Below are 15,424 nucleotides of genomic sequence, written 5' to 3' on the forward strand. Positions count from 1 at the left end.
ATTTGGGTATTATATTTCATGTGATTGTGGTTTACAATAAGTTGTATTTAAGCTATACAAAAGGTTTACTTTACTTTAGGTATATTAAATTTAAATTCTCCTTCTTTAACCTTAATAAACAGTTATACTTACCGATTTTTTGATCCAACGTTTTTAATAAAGTACTTTTATTAAAAAATTAAAACTAATTAAAAAAAACAAAGATGAATAAATTTTAAATTTCAACATACAACAGTAACATACACAGTGTTATAATGTTTAAATAAATGGAATAAAGGGCCACTTTAATACCGAATTATTTTTAACACCAATAAAATAATTGCATTTTTGAACAATAAATTAAAAAAATATCTGTTTAATTAAACTACATTAAAACCAATTTTAGGTAAATTAAATTTGTGTTATTGTAGTAAAGTAGCCCAATCAATATAAGGTAGTTTCAGTTGTAAATAGCATTTAGGTATCAGTATAAAACTTACAAAAAAACGTTTTTCTTAAAAGCACTATACAAAACTATGAAAAAAAAACAGCAGTGAAAAAAAAAGGTTATTTGTGTTACAATAATAAACCAAATTGTCACTTTAAATTTTGATATAAATACTTGTTTTTAGTGAAGATCTGTTTCTTTAATCGTGGTTAGCTAGTCTACAACACCCGCTAATTTTGGTCGCGCTTTTTGTTTTGGAGCATTTATCGGTGGCAGTGATGTCACAAAGGAATCACTTGCCCCTGATTTCTCGCTACGATCGAATGAACTGGATTTGGGCATATCTTGTTTCCTGATGCTTCCAACACTTGACCTTGTTCCTTTATGTCTCAAGATCAAGTCGTAAACCATTTCCTGTTCCTCAAAACATTGTTTGATCATTGTTAATTTTTGGAGGTAATCCATCTCCGATGCTGGTGGCCAATGCCGTGCTCGGCAGGTATCCGAGAGATTGTCAATCGCCATCGACAACCGACCTAATTCTAGAAGATTCCCTCGTTGGATGACAGTCGTGTCAACCACTTCTTGCTCGTATTTGTTGATCCTTTGAGTGACCTTGTCTTTGTAGGTTTGAAGGTCAGTCATTTGGCTGTTGATTAAAAGTTTTTGTTTCACTCGTTCATGTTTGATTTTATCGAGTTTTCGCTGCCCTTTTTCGATGGCGGTTGCAATGTCATGATTCCTACCCTCAAGGTCATCTTGAGTACAGGATAAGCCCTCGTGTCGTTGAATCAAACTTTCAACTAAATTCTCTCCGGTCATTTCTAAATAATCATCTGGTATTACATCCACAACTCTCATGAGATATTCCTCAAATTTCTTGTGTTCTTTCAGCTTTTTTAGCACCATCATTTTGGTTTCGCCCAATTTTTCAACCTCATCCTTAATCAGGTTTAAGTTTTTAGTTTGAAGTTTGTTATCCTTGACTTCTAGTTGATATTTACGCAGTGCACGGGATCGTTTCGATTCATTTTCTTTCAAAAAACGATCAAATTTAACAACTCTATCTTTTGTGTTCTCCTGCCTTTTTCTTAATGCTTCCTCTCTTGCTTTGTTCTTCATCATTCTCTCATGAAATTCTTCCCTTTTTTTCTTTAACTCGCGATCAATCTCTTCCATCTCAACTGCTTTTCTTAAAAGCGAAGTCTTCTGCAGAGTGTTGATCCCAGTTTTGAGAAGTTGATCGGCTGACTCCTTGACAACTGCAAACCTTCTAATATCATCATCTAGAAAATGATTATTTTAATTTATCTGAGCATTTATTTTCACTACATATCACATTTATATTTAACACATTTAAAAGTTATCAACTCAATATAACATTCCGGATGGTAAAAACAAAATAAAACTATAAAAATTGTAACTACAAAGATTACCTAGATTTAAATTTAAGTTATTGTTTTAAAAATCAAAATAAAATTATAGGCAACGTTTTAACCATTGGCTAATTATCATTTGCATGTATTAATCTGAATACCTTCTTTTAGAGGTAAAAGCTTTAACTTACCATCATCATTGGGTTCATTTAATTGGGTCACGAAAACATTTCTCTTCTGAGGTTGTAAGTTCAAGCGGTAAGCCTGGTTGTTCGACGTTGTAAGCGGCATTTTGATAAACTTTTCCTATTTCTTTCGTTTATCTGTTATATTAAATATTGTCCTAATAAAAATACCTAAAGTAAATTGCATTTTATATTTTATGTGTTTAGAAGTTATTTGACAGTAATGCAAAATTGGTATGATTTGAACAATGATTGCAGATGGTGTTTTAAACATGATTATAAGTCCGGAAAAAGAATATTTACAATAACTAGGGGTAAATAAACAACAAATATGGCTAAAGAACTTAAAGTAAAAAATGAAGTAAATTGTTCTTTTTGAATGGGTCTAAATGAAACTAGTGACAAAAATATTTAATCTTTTGGCTTAGCAGATCTTCCAAATACAACAACCATTGGTTTTCCAATTAAATTGTAACCGTTTGTTAATTTTAAAGCCTTTTTTGCAACCTCAATGTTGGGCAAACTTATAAAAGCTTGACCTTTCATTCTACCTTTTGTCATTAACCGAATGTTGAACATATTTTTTTCAATTTCATCTTTGAAATTCACGAATGTACCAAAAATAAACTGAAGATCTTTTTCTGTGACTTTTTTAGCAAGATTTTTGACATAGAGTCTACACGAGGGATCTCCTGGTAAATATTTATCAAACAACGAATTAGATTTTATATCCCGAGTTGAAAGTCGACCTTTTTCGAGTTGTTTCTCAGTTATAAAATCAAAAGTTAGCAAATAATCGTCATTGCTATCATCTTGTGAAGTTTGATCGGGTTTTGTTGACAATATAGGTTCTATTTTACCAAATCCACCTTCAATATCATTACCTTTATTTTTTTGGATTTCAGATTGTTTGTTATTTATGTCATGCATGTTTGCTGGCTCGATATCTGTTGCTAGTGTTTTAGTATGTTCACTCATATATTCTTGTGTCTCAATTTCTTTCAGTTCTTTATTTAAAATAGATTTTTGTGGTTCAACCAAAGTTGGCTTAACCTGTGGCATTACCTCCCGATAAACACTTTTTGGCATATTTAAAAGAATTGATTTTTCCCCTGGTTGGAATTTAGTTTTCTTGAAAACTCTTCGTTTTTTCTTTTTGGTTTTTTTGATCGACTTCATAGTTGGTTTAAACACTTTCAACTTTCGCTTTGGAGAACTTGAAAATTTGGTGAATTTTCTCTTCAATGATTCAGTAACTTTAGTAGGGGGAAGTTTGTCGTAAAACATGGAAGATTTATCTTTTTCTTCACTTTCAATTTCAGATTCTGAGCTTCCAATTGATTCAACTTCAGGAATTAATTGTGAAAAATATTCAAGTAGAGTTGGAGGTATAATTGCAACTTGGGAAAATGGGGGGAACAAATTCATTTTATTCATTAAATGTAAGACTTGTGTATAAAGTTTTGGAACAGTTAACAAAGCATTGCAAATGTTAAGAAGTACATCAGCATTTGGGGCAGGATATTTATATTTCAAGCCTGGATTTGAGAAATATTCGATCCCAAAATGAGGGGCAATAGGTGGAAATCGTTTACAAAATTTACAAGATTCGAGGCCTTGATTTTTATTCTCAATTGTCTTATTTTCTCCCAGTTTTTCATTTTTATCCCCCTTTTCTTTATCCACATTGTCTAAAATTAAGATATTTGATTCTTTATTAGATTTTTCCTTGGCAAATTCCACTGACAAAACACAATTTAAAACTTCAAGTTGATGTAATCGATTTAAAGCGTTTTTAGCTTCGTTGTGGTCAGAAAAAGTAGCAAATGCACAATGTTTAAATTGTCCATGATTTGGCATAACTCGAACCTCCTTTGCACCAAAACATTTTAACAATTCAGATTTTTCGTTGGGTGTTAATTCTTTAGGCAAGTGTTTGACAAGTAAAACATTACTTTGTATCATTTTTATTCGTGGTGTGCAGCTATTAAAAAACTGTGTGAATTTGATTATGTTAGACTTGGTTAATTTAGCGTTAATTTATCAGACAGCCAGACTGGCTTTTTAGATAGTTGTTCCAACTGACAGATAACTGACTATCTGACTGTCAGATTGGAAAGTCAATTAAATACAATCTGATAATTTACCTAAAAACACAATCTATTCAAAAGCTTGACTTAGATTCTTATTATTACGATATTTTGTTACCTTAGACAATTAATAAACCACAAAGTTTAAAACTTTTTTAATTTGAGCATTGTTAAAAAATAAATAAAGCGCGTTAGCGCCCTTTAGTGAATTTGAACTAGTTGTGCTTGACTTTTTGTCATGACAACATAGACATCATATAATTGTTTTTCTTTATTGTAATTAGTTTTTTATGTTAATTTATTATTACAAAATATTATTAGATTGAGTTTTGCAAATATTTTAGGTCATTAAATATTAATTATTTTAAAGTTATTTTTAGTTTAAAAATAGAAGTTTTTTGCGTTTTGTAAAAAAGAATTTTAATTGTTTAAACTATACTAAACCACACACAAAAGTTAGATATACATTTTAAACATTTCATCCAAGATATGACGTCATTTTTTGTTGTAGTACGACAAAAATCCAACCATAAACAAGCAATATTGTGCTTTGTAACGTTGGTAAACAGGCGTTTACAATCTTCGGAAATACGCACATAGGAAATCAAAATTGACCGTGCAAAAAGATTTAAAAGAAAAATTTAAAAAAGTGTTGTTTAATATTGATTGTAGTAAGATTGATAGTAAACCAATTGTTCTTTATTAGAACAAGCTGCTCTGACGTTTTGCACCTTTTTTATCAGGATAACATATGTGCAAGAATGCTTCAAATACGTCATTTTTAAAGCTACTAGTTTGCAGACCACATGCTTTTCTTGCCTAATTTCCGGCGCTCAATTTAAAAGAAGAAATTCCATATGTCTACGGCATAAAGCACAACTCAGGCTCTCGAGACAAAAGAGTTCAGATTTTTAACTTGTAGATTTTTTTACTGAGTTTACATTTGTTAATTTGTTTCGTAATATCGGGGCGTTTTAAAAATGCTTAATCGTTATTTTAAACAGGATATCATTGGCATATTATAACAACGTGATCAATTGCCGTATAGGTGTAATAGTTTAATAAAGTCGTTAAACCTGGATTTCAGAATATTAGTTAGAAAGCAAAAGAAAGAACGTTTAGATTTACGTTAAAAAGTCCGTAGCTAAATAAAGGTTAGTATAAAGTGTTGGGAAATGAAAGGTTTTAGATTGTAAACAATATGAGTGGTATTTTTATGTTGTTATATTACTTTTTAAAAAGTGTTTAAAATGTTAAAAAAAACATAAAAAAATGGGATTAAAAATAAATTACTGTAGAAACAATTTGTTTTGTTTATTAAACGTTAAATTTTCCAGGATTCGAGGCTGCATTGTGGTGTTAAATTACTTTCCTGTTAACTATGAGTTAAGTGTATATTCTAGTGAGCCTTAACTGGGTTTTAGTCTTTATTATTATTAATATAAATCACATTTTTTTGCAATTTATTTGCTTTGAAGTATGTTACGAAAGTTAAACAATGGTTTTGTTTGTAAGCAATAAAGAACCATTGTCGTAAAATCAACCTCCTTGTTTTAAGATAATGCGCTAACAATGACTGATTATTATAACTTACTGTCACTCAAAATTATATTTTTATTTTATTTAAACTTTGAAATTAATTTGAAGACTCCCTAGCGGTCGAATAAAAGTCGGAAAATAAACCAAACATCAAGGAGAGAATTTTGACACTCGCAGATTAACTCTTAAACCGCGAAAAACATCAAACTTGTATTAAAATCAACGCTAAACGTAACTAATCGCGGTTAAAGGGCTTTAACAGGTCTCTTATGGTCTGAACAATAAATATTAAATTTCAAAATTATTTGAAGTCAAAATTATGAGTTAAATACCAAAAAATCGTTTACCAAGAGTTGCCCACACATACAACCAGACATGTAGGAAAGAATAATAAGGTAATTAAAGGTAGAGGTGTTACAATTGTTCCTGTTCTGGCCACCTGTTTGCTTATTATTAGAACACGATAAGTTGTGTTTTTATTAACTATAAATATTTTAAAATTAATAAGATAGAAATTAAAAAAAATAACTCGAAGAACTAATACAAAAATGATGTGAAGTAAAAAAGTGTTAAATTAAGTGTTTTAGTGCCTTTTAAACCACGAAAAAACTAATTAAAAATACGTTGAATTTTAACATTTTTACGTGATCTGGATCGTTTTTGTGAGGGTTAAACTTTAAAAAATTAAGCGTAAAAGGGAGATATTTGATACTAAAGCATTAGTGAAGTTTTAATATATATTTTGTAGGTGATGTAATAAAAAACGTATTTAGGCGAGCTATTGATTTAACAGCAATTTTAGAACATCGGTGTTTTTATTTAAACTTAACTCTGTGTTCAGATTTTTATAATAAATATTTATGGTTGTTTAATCAGTTCATAGAACGTTAAGTGATCATTATTATCATGACTTTACTTATGAACCACAGCCTCATACAACTATATATAGGTTGTGTGTTATTTAAACAACTTTGTTTTTTAATTTTTAGTTTTACTGATATTAATAAATATTTTTCCTTATGTGTTTTTTAATTAGCGTAAATGTTTAAAATTAATAGTTTGTTATTTTGTTTAGGGACCAATTTTTATTAGGGTTAAATAATTATCGCTGAAATGTCAGGTGATTTTGGGTTTACAATCAATCCTTGTTACGTCACTAACCACACAAACATTACACAACAATGTATCGAGACTACGACGAACCCGTACATCGGTCAATGTAAATGGAACTCACTGAACTCTGCTCTTGTGTTTGTTCTTCTTCTAACTTTGATCCTTAACCTCCTGGCATCTATTATTCTGTTCCGGGTCCCGTTGGTCACTCTTCGGGGCCGCAGCAACCCTGTGTACCTCTGCATCAGGTTTCTTAACGTCAGTGATGTCATACAGGTATTATGACGTATTTATTTTATAATTGGATTTGAATTAAAAATTATTTTAAATTTTTATCGTAAACAAAGCATTTAACTTTGATTAATGTGGAGTCAAATTTGTATTATTAATTAATAAAACCGTTTCTCTTAACCTTCAATAGTTAAAAGTAAACAATTAATTAAAAATAAATTAATTATGAGCGTTTATAATTGTTTTAATGTTTATGTCGCATTTGTTTAGGTTTAAATTATTCATAAAATTCCAGAAAAAGTTTTGTATATTATATTGTTTGGTATATATTACAACAATATAAATTATTCAAGCACGGATTTATTTAAATAATTTACACACTGCAAAATATAATGTATATTATTACGTCATTGGGTATTGTTTCAAATTTACTTATCCTCAATGTGGGAAGATTGACTTCACGATCTAAACATAGAGTAATATCAGTTACCCCGATCCAGTCTTAAGTTGACTTTGACAGTTTGGAATATTATTGATTATAATTAACCCGACAATTAATCTGCTGATCTGTTTTCGGGTCAGTAAAAGTTTACATCCGTTAATAGCACCTGACTCGAGGGTGCTACAGCATTAAAGCAGTGGGAATCTAACCCAAGACCCCGTGTAGTAAAGCCAAGTGTTCTAACCACTACACCATGCCATTGTTAAATTAAACCTGTACACTAATTTTAAAAGGATTTTTTCACTCAACTTTAAGAGTACTTTAGTATAAAAGCCGTTGTGTTATTGTGACATGTATTTATACTTTGTTTTTTCCAGGCAACTTTACTTCTTCTGATGCCAATTTTTGCTGACCCGAATTGTATTTGGACGGGCGGGCATATCTCTTGCAGTATTTTGGGTTTCTTGGCACTCTGCCTTCTACTCGTTTCACCATTGATCACTATTCTTATGGCATTTGACCGTGTGATCGCACTATATCAACCCTTTAAGTACAGAAGCAATTTGGGATTAAAAGTAAGTCGTGCTTAAAGGGTGACTTTTGATTTTTTTTGTTAAATATAATTGATGGACTAAAATAAAATTTTAAGAAATTTGAAATTTGAATTTTAAAAGATAAATTTGTATTTAATTATGTTTAAAATTTGGGCATTTTATTTTAAATTTAGTTTTTTATATTTAGAATATTGAAATAATTAAATTATAACTTTTATCGATTTTCTAAATAATTTATAAAAGCAAACTACAATTATGTTTAATTAAAATATTAAAAGAACAAAATTTAAAAGTTTTTAATTTTTTTTTATAAAATTTAAAAATTAAAATTAATTAAAAAAGCGCAAATAATGACGTCATAATTACGTTCGTTTGATGAACGGAGATCGCTCGAAGAAAATTAAACGTCAACTTTTGACAATTAAGTTTCAAAAACGTCACAATATCAAATCTATTACGTCATATAACAGAAGTTAACTTCTTGTCGTAATGTGTCCAAAACATTCTAGTTTCTCATCAGATGTCATAAAAAGGAAATTATTTAAAAATATTTAACAACGAACAACTTCATATTGCGATGCCATTTTATTTTATAAAAATTGACATTTTTTAATTATAGAAACTAATTTACAAAAACTACCATTTTGAATACTTTATAAAGTAAAAACAATTCCTAGAAATTACCCCTTTATTGCGACATTGTTGTCTTAATTTTTATTGTAATACTTAAAATTTGTTTTTGTATAAACAACCCAAATAATTATATTGAAGATAGTTACGATTTTTTTTTATCTTTTTTTTACCATATCACCTTAAGGTTATAGGTTTTAAATTTTTTATGGGGTAGGGGTGTGATATTGTGACGTGTTTGAGCTATCCGTAAACACTAGGCTCCAGGCCGAATAATGTGGCAATGGTGCGGCTCAAACCCGAAACATTTCGGCTGGTAATCCGCTGCCATGACCGCTTAACCACACTACCGGATAGTTACGGTATCGCAGTGGTAAATTTTTACACACTATAATAAATAAAGATTTGTAAACAAATATGTATAACCAATTTATAGCCCCTCAAAATATATAAAACTGCCATTTGTGGTGCGCAGGTAAATTATCACAAGCATATATTAACTAAGAGTTGTGACTATATTATAACAAAAAAAAGCTCAGCCGTTGGACGAGCTATCATATAGTATTTAGTAAAAACTAAAAAATAATTTAATTTTTAACATAATGTTAGGTTTAACCCTTAAAAATAAAAAAAAAATAAAAAAAATTCAAATCAGTTTTAATTTCGAATTTTGCATAAATCTAAATGTGCGAAAAATTCTTAAGTTTGGCAAAAAACTTTAATTATTTTAACACGAGATTTCTGTCTCTTAAAACTGCGAATTTAATTTGAATGACCGTGTGAGTTGCTTGTTGCTTAACAATAAGCTTTATTACCTCACAATTCACCTTTATTCGCCAACAACTTTCATCAGGAAGCTTTTGACCTCGTGTGAATTTGTTTTAAGATAAAATATCTGACTTTTGAAGTTTCTTTTTTTATTTTAAAAGCCTTTTAGTTATTAATTTTAGATTACTTTGCAATTTTTTTAATATTATTTTGTGTTTTGCAAGTGGATAAAAAAAGGGTTTTAGACGTTTGAGTAAACTTTTAATTTTCTTTTTTAATTTTTTTTCTAGATGTTAAAAGTGTTGCTACCACTTGCTTGTTGTTTGGTGTTTTGCATCACAATCCTCCCTATTTTCGGTGTAGGGGAATACCATGTTGTAAGAGGAAGGCGAATGTGTTTGATTGATACAATTACAGGTTAGTTAACTTTAGGTATTTTCCGTATTACAATAAGGTTATATATTTTTATATTTTTATTCGGTAAAGGTATGTTGCTAGGACGTTTTTTTTTTGGTAATTCGTTTGGCTCAAGGGCAAATAGTGTGACATTGGTGCGGCTAAAACCCGAAACCTTTTGGATTGTAGTCCGACGCCATGACTGGAAAACCACATTATGGCGCGATATAGCATTATGGAAGATCTTTGCTTGCAATTTTTTTAAATTTTTCCCAATTTTTTTAATTTTTCCCATATCTTCTTAAGGGTTTTTGATATTTTTATCGGGTAAGGGTGTGCGGTTTGGGACGAGTCCGATCCATCCGTGAACACTAAGCTTAAGTGCAAATAGTGTGGCGTTGGTGCGGCTCAAACCTGAAACCTTTCGACGCGCAGTCTGACGCCATAATGAATTACCACATTATCGCGCGATCTTTGTTTTAAATTTTTTTACTTTTTTTTGTTTTCATACCCTGTTTAAAAGGATAAGTTTTTGATATTTTATCGGGTAAGGGTGTGCGGTTTGGGACGTGTTTAAGCTATCTGTAAACACCGGGCTTAAGGACGAATAGTGTGGCATTGGTGCGGTTCAAACCCTAAACCTTTCGGCTCGCCGGTTTATCACACTAGCGCAAGTTTTTATACTTTCGTTAATTTTTTTTTATAATCAGATGACTTCGTTGATCGCGCCTACGTCATTTCCGTCCACGTGATCTTCTTACTTGCATTGTTGTTTATGGCGGCCTGCACTGTTACGTTCCAAGCAAAACTTTGTACAATGTCGTTCGATAAAAAGGTGGGGAAAATGGTTTTTAATTTTTTAAATTATTTTTTGAAATTGTAGCAATCTTTTAGGATTAAGTCACAAGCTTATATTTAATTTTTGTTCAATTTAGAAAAAAAAAACAATATATAGGTTAACACATTTAAAAATTAACGCGGGTACTTTTTTATTTTAATTAATTATTTAAAAACATCACAATATATTTAATTAACGAGGTCATAAGATCATATTTAATAAGAAAACTCAATTAACTCATTTAACCCGAAATATAAAATATCTAATTTCAATTTGAATTAGAACATTCAAAAAAATATTTTCCTGTATGTTTCAATTAGTGCTGAGTAATTAAAATATTTAATTAATTATTATTTCTACAATTTTTGTAAATATATTTTAAATTTATAGCTTAATGAAAATAATTATTTTGTTTATTGTTTTTGAATCAATAGCTATTGTGACGTCATTATATTGTCGCCCGCGTTGTATTTATTTTGCGTTGGTCTAGGATCTATTTACGTTCGCGGATGCTGCTGTAAATTTCGAGTCAAATTTATAAATCATTTCTTGATTTTGACCTAGATATTAACTTGTTTGTTTTTATAATAAAGACCATATTGTCTACGTCATCAATTCAACCTGTCAAATTAACTTGTTTTTTTGGGTTGACTTTTTTATCATTTTTTTGTGGTTAAAATTTTACTCAAAAATTAATCACTTTTCTATACTTACTCATTGCCATTGTCACGTCATATTTCCGATGTTATTGTCAATGTCATAACTAACAACGTCCGATTGTTTGGAGACAATGGTTTGACAATAAACGATTCTTAATGACATCTAATCGACTTGTAATAAATTAAGATTGCCAATTAAATATTTAATAAAAAATGAAAAAAAATGTTAAAAAAAACATTTTTTTTTTATATTTATTTTTAGTTAAAAAAATAATTTTATGAAAACTAGTCTTGTTGTTTTATTTTTTGTGATAAATTGATTAGTAAAAATTGTTTTTAAAATATTCATTTTAAGTTAAATTTGTTTTTAAAATATTCATTTTTAAGTTAAATATTCTTGTTTTTTGAGTAAAAATTATCTTGGATTTAGAAATAGATTTTTTGGCGCCATCGTTGTTTTAATTGTTGTTTTCTTCCATTTGTTTGTCTCAAAATTCTAGATAAGAGATCAATAAACTCAATTCATTTGGTTTAACTCTCGTGCTATTTCTAAATAAGGAAATTCGAGAATGCCAAAAACAAATCAATTGTCACTTTTTTGCTTCCGACTTTCGTCGCTTCTTCGATTTTCTTATCGGTCGCGTGCTCCTTTGTGACGTCATTGTGCACGCGACAGTAATGTATTGTGTTGTAACAATGCAAAACAATTGGTGCTTCTGCGGTTAATTAAAAATTGTTTTTATCGATTTTGGGAAAAATAAATTTTTGTTTTAAAAACATTTTAAGAAATTAATTTTTTTCCTTATTTGTTAAATATTTAAGTTGAACTTTGTTAATTTTGTAAGATAATTCAACAAAATTAAACTTTTTTTTTTTATTTTTTAAAATTATTTATTAAACAACCTTTTTCGTGTTTTTAGCATAAACCATTAAACAAAAAGAAATCTTCGAATAAAAGAACAAGAAACGCGACTTTAACAACAATGGCCGTTTGTCTCATCTTCATTGTTTGCTACATGCCTTATGTTGTAAGTAGATTTAATAAAATTAATAATTAAAAGGATAAATCCAAGTTTAATACATGGTTTACATTAATAATCTAAAAATGTGAATATTTTTAATCTTTTTTGATTTTTACTAACTGTTTAAAGTATTAGTAGTTTTTTCTTAATAAATTTAAATTCAACTTGGCTACTTAACAAAAAAATGGCAATTAAAATTAAGTCTTTTTTTGTATAAAAAAGTATATCCATTTTTTATCCAAGTTTTATTTTTTAATAAGATCGCACTTTTATTTAATTTTAATATGACTTTGCAGAAATTTGTTTATTTATTTGTGTTACATTTTCTATTTTTGTTGTATTTGATTAATTATTATTGTACGATAAACGACCTTTATTTAAAGTACATGTACTTCTGTTAACCCCTTATTTGCAAAACTGCATTTGCAAAAAAATAACAAAACTTGATATTTTTTGTTGTCAAAAATATTTTAAAGATTGTTAAGCCCGATTTTAAATAATGTTAAATATTTTTCTGATAATTAAAATCTTTTTAATTTTGAGATATTAAAAATGGTATGGTGCTAGCTAGATTTTCTTCCTAACTTAAAAAAATTATATTTCATCAACCACATGGGGTCGTGGGTTCAATCCCCACCGATCTTATGCTGTAGCGCCCTTGGGTAAGGCGCTATAAACGGTATGAACTCCTGCTGAGTCAGCAATTAATCAGCAGCATAATTACCGGGCAATTATAATCTATATAATATCCCAAACCGCCGGGTCGAAGTAACTGATGTTTCTCTATGTTTAAGTCGCGCATTCGACTTTTCCACATCGAGAATAAAGATATATACAAAAAAACAACTCAATATTCTAACATTTTTTTAAAATTGAGGATAAACGTAAATATGTTCACAGATTCGAGTTTTATACGAAGCATCAACCGGTGTGAAATCACCAACTTGGTTGACTTGGATAACTTTCTGTTTGGCTTTTCTACAACCTTTACTTAACCCCATCGTATATGTGGCAACTAATGTGCGATACAGGCAAGAATTCAAGGTAAGGAATATTATTTTGTATTTCTTGGTTAATGTGAATGACTTAATTCTATAACTAATTTTATTATTACTATTTTTTTATATTAAATTTTATTTATGTATGCATATACATTGTAATATCAGTGAGAGTCTTTTGTTTAATCACCAGTTTACAACATTTTTAAACTTCGAAAATTTAAAGTATTTAAAGTATTTAACTTGTATATCAAATTTCAACTTTAAGCATTACATAATACGTTGTTATGATTTAGATATTGTTACGTCAGATGAAAGCGAACGAACTTGAAACGTCATCAGATAGTGGGACATCTCGTGGTCCGTTTTCCGAATTCAGACGACGGTTGTCGAGCGGTAGTAAGTCACGTGATATTGTATTTTATAATAGAATATTTTAAAGCAGATTTGTAGGCGAGTCATCAGTTTAAATGCAACAAACAACTTGCTTAAAATTGTTCAGTAAATGTAAAGATTTGGTGGTAGAGTATATGTTTTGTGGGTTATTATTATAGGGATGTAGGGGTGAAAAAACGTCGTTGATGTTTCTAAAAAATCAAGGGTTTTAGTTTTGTTAAATGGTGTCAAAATAGTAAATTTGTAAAAAAGCTATATGGACCAATAGACTAATAATGTGGTTATGGGTCTAAATGCGCCAAAAGACCGACAATATGGCAAATGTAAAAAAAAGGACGAGCAGAGACCAAGGGCCAAAGATGTAATATTTGTTGGAAATCTTAAACTTTTAGGCTTGTTATATCATTCCATGACCAGCGAAAAGCCAATAATGTGGTAAAGTGGCATTAGTACAGCTACAACTAAATTTTTTAGGCCTGTAATGATCAGAACAACACCACTGTGACAAGGTTTAATATTTAACTCTTTAAATATTTTGTTTAGATAAAAGACTCAGCAAGAGACTATCACGCAAACATCACAGCAGTCAAGCTTCTGTTACCAGCCCCAATTCGTGCAGAAAATCTACACTTACAGGAGTTAGGTCACCAAAGTTAAATCTTGCAAGAGAGCATTCACATGATCCCGATGCTCAAAAACTCGATAATGACGTATTTGAGAGGGTAAATTGCGTTTTTTAATAGCACAAAAAATTATAAATTATTTCAGAATTGATATTTAAATTAATTTGTTGAAGGAAATACACCCTTCTTCGCCCTACGTCACTGCCTACCTTACAGGCTCTCTAGATCGACGAACGATAGTTCGAAGAACGGGGTCAAACCAGACTCCAACCCCAAGTTATTGTCATCAACCTGGAGGTTTTGGAAGATTGGGATCAACTACAAGGACCGGTGACGTAGACGGCTCGAGGGTTCGAAGCCGAACCGTTTCTGGGTCAGATTTGACATCGTTTACACCCGGCGATCGGCGGGATTCGAACCGGGGGTTGAAGTTTAATAATTCTAACTTTGTTAAGCTTAAAGTGTCTAAATCCTTACCCAGACCTAGAAGTTCTTCTTTGAGCGGATCGAAGCCCGATTCTGAACACTACGGTGCGCCATCTACCGGCTTGTTAAACGAGCGAATTACTCAACTCGATCACGAGCCTATAGTGTACAGAGATCGTACAACGCAGATGTCGTTAACTAAAAAACCGAGCCAAAGAGACAGTGGGGTCGCCGATACGAGCGAAACCAACTCGTGATTGATGACGTCATAATCGGGTCTAACTTTATCACAAATCCGATGACGTCACAGTGTCAGAGTTATACCGAGTAAAATAAGTGAATCTGAATATATGGTGACTATTTCCGTACGTGATGACGTCATATTTTGTAAAATTGTTACTCAAAATCCATGACATCATGTCTTTAGATGATGTTGACAACTATTTAAAGAGCAGTGGACGTTTTAGTCGTTTTAATATTGGCCAAAATCTATTTTTTGAAATCTGCTTTGGCGGTAAAAAACGATTTATAGTCACTTTAAATTTTTCCTTTCTTTAATGTTTCTAGTTGCACTATAAAGTTACACAATAAAACATTAAAACAATCTCCAAGTTTTTAAATTTTTTACATAGTACAAAAATAATATTTAAAAAATATAAACCATACACATTTAAAACCAACATTTTAAACAGGCTTATTGTGAATGAGCAA

At 30.1% G+C, this 15,424-nt stretch overlaps 3 protein-coding genes across 3 annotated transcripts; 1 reads left to right on the forward strand and 2 right to left on the reverse strand.

Moving 5' to 3' along the window:
• Positions 1-352: 352 nt before the first annotated feature.
• Positions 353-2,135, reverse strand: LOC145744053 (coiled-coil domain-containing protein 42 homolog). Its single transcript, XM_082562147.1, has 2 exons — positions 1,995-2,135; positions 353-1,713 (listed from the first exon to the last, which is right to left on the reverse strand). The coding sequence occupies exons 1-2, from the start codon at positions 2,092-2,094 to the stop codon at positions 641-643; spliced, it is 1,173 nt and encodes a 390-aa protein (XP_082418273.1). The 5' UTR covers positions 2,095-2,135; the 3' UTR covers positions 353-640.
• Positions 2,136-2,395: 260 nt separating this feature from the next.
• Positions 2,396-4,082, reverse strand: LOC145744054 (RNA-binding region-containing protein 3-like). The gene has a single exon (XM_082562148.1). The coding sequence runs from the start codon at positions 3,951-3,953 to the stop codon at positions 2,400-2,402; it is 1,554 nt and encodes a 517-aa protein (XP_082418274.1). The 5' UTR covers positions 3,954-4,082; the 3' UTR covers positions 2,396-2,399.
• Positions 4,083-6,696: 2,614 nt separating this feature from the next.
• Positions 6,697-15,301, forward strand: LOC145744051 (uncharacterized). The gene is made up of 9 exons (XM_082562146.1): positions 6,697-7,006; positions 7,781-7,978; positions 9,646-9,772; positions 10,462-10,586; positions 12,169-12,276; positions 13,171-13,314; positions 13,565-13,667; positions 14,208-14,386; positions 14,461-15,301. The coding sequence occupies exons 1-9, from the start codon at positions 6,731-6,733 to the stop codon at positions 14,968-14,970; spliced, it is 1,770 nt and encodes a 589-aa protein (XP_082418272.1). The 5' UTR covers positions 6,697-6,730; the 3' UTR covers positions 14,971-15,301.
• The last annotated feature ends 123 nt before the right edge of the window (positions 15,302-15,424 follow it).

This window comes from Corella eumyota, chromosome 2, assembly GCF_963082875.1.
Source record: "Corella eumyota chromosome 2, kaCorEumy4.1, whole genome shotgun sequence".
NCBI lineage: Eukaryota > Metazoa > Chordata > Ascidiacea > Phlebobranchia > Corellidae > Corella > Corella eumyota.

Excerpts from the sequence above, each read along its gene's own strand:
- LOC145744054 (XM_082562148.1), bottom strand. The coding sequence starts at position 3,953 with ATGATACAAAGTAATGTTTTACTTGTCAAACACTTGCCTAAAGAATTA.
- LOC145744053 (XM_082562147.1), bottom strand. The coding sequence starts at position 2,094 with ATGCCGCTTACAACGTCGAACAACCAGGCTTACCGCTTGAACTTACAA. Across the intron at positions 1,714-1,994 it reads AAATGAACCCAATGATGATG|ATGATGATATTAGAAGGTTT; the intron begins GTAAGTTAAAGC and ends ATCATTTTCTAG.
- LOC145744051 (XM_082562146.1), top strand. The coding sequence starts at position 6,731 with ATGTCAGGTGATTTTGGGTTTACAATCAATCCTTGTTACGTCACTAAC. Across the intron at positions 13,315-13,564 it reads GATACAGGCAAGAATTCAAG|ATATTGTTACGTCAGATGAA; the intron begins GTAAGGAATATT and ends GTTATGATTTAG. Across the intron at positions 14,387-14,460 it reads ATAATGACGTATTTGAGAGG|GAAATACACCCTTCTTCGCC; the intron begins GTAAATTGCGTT and ends AATTTGTTGAAG.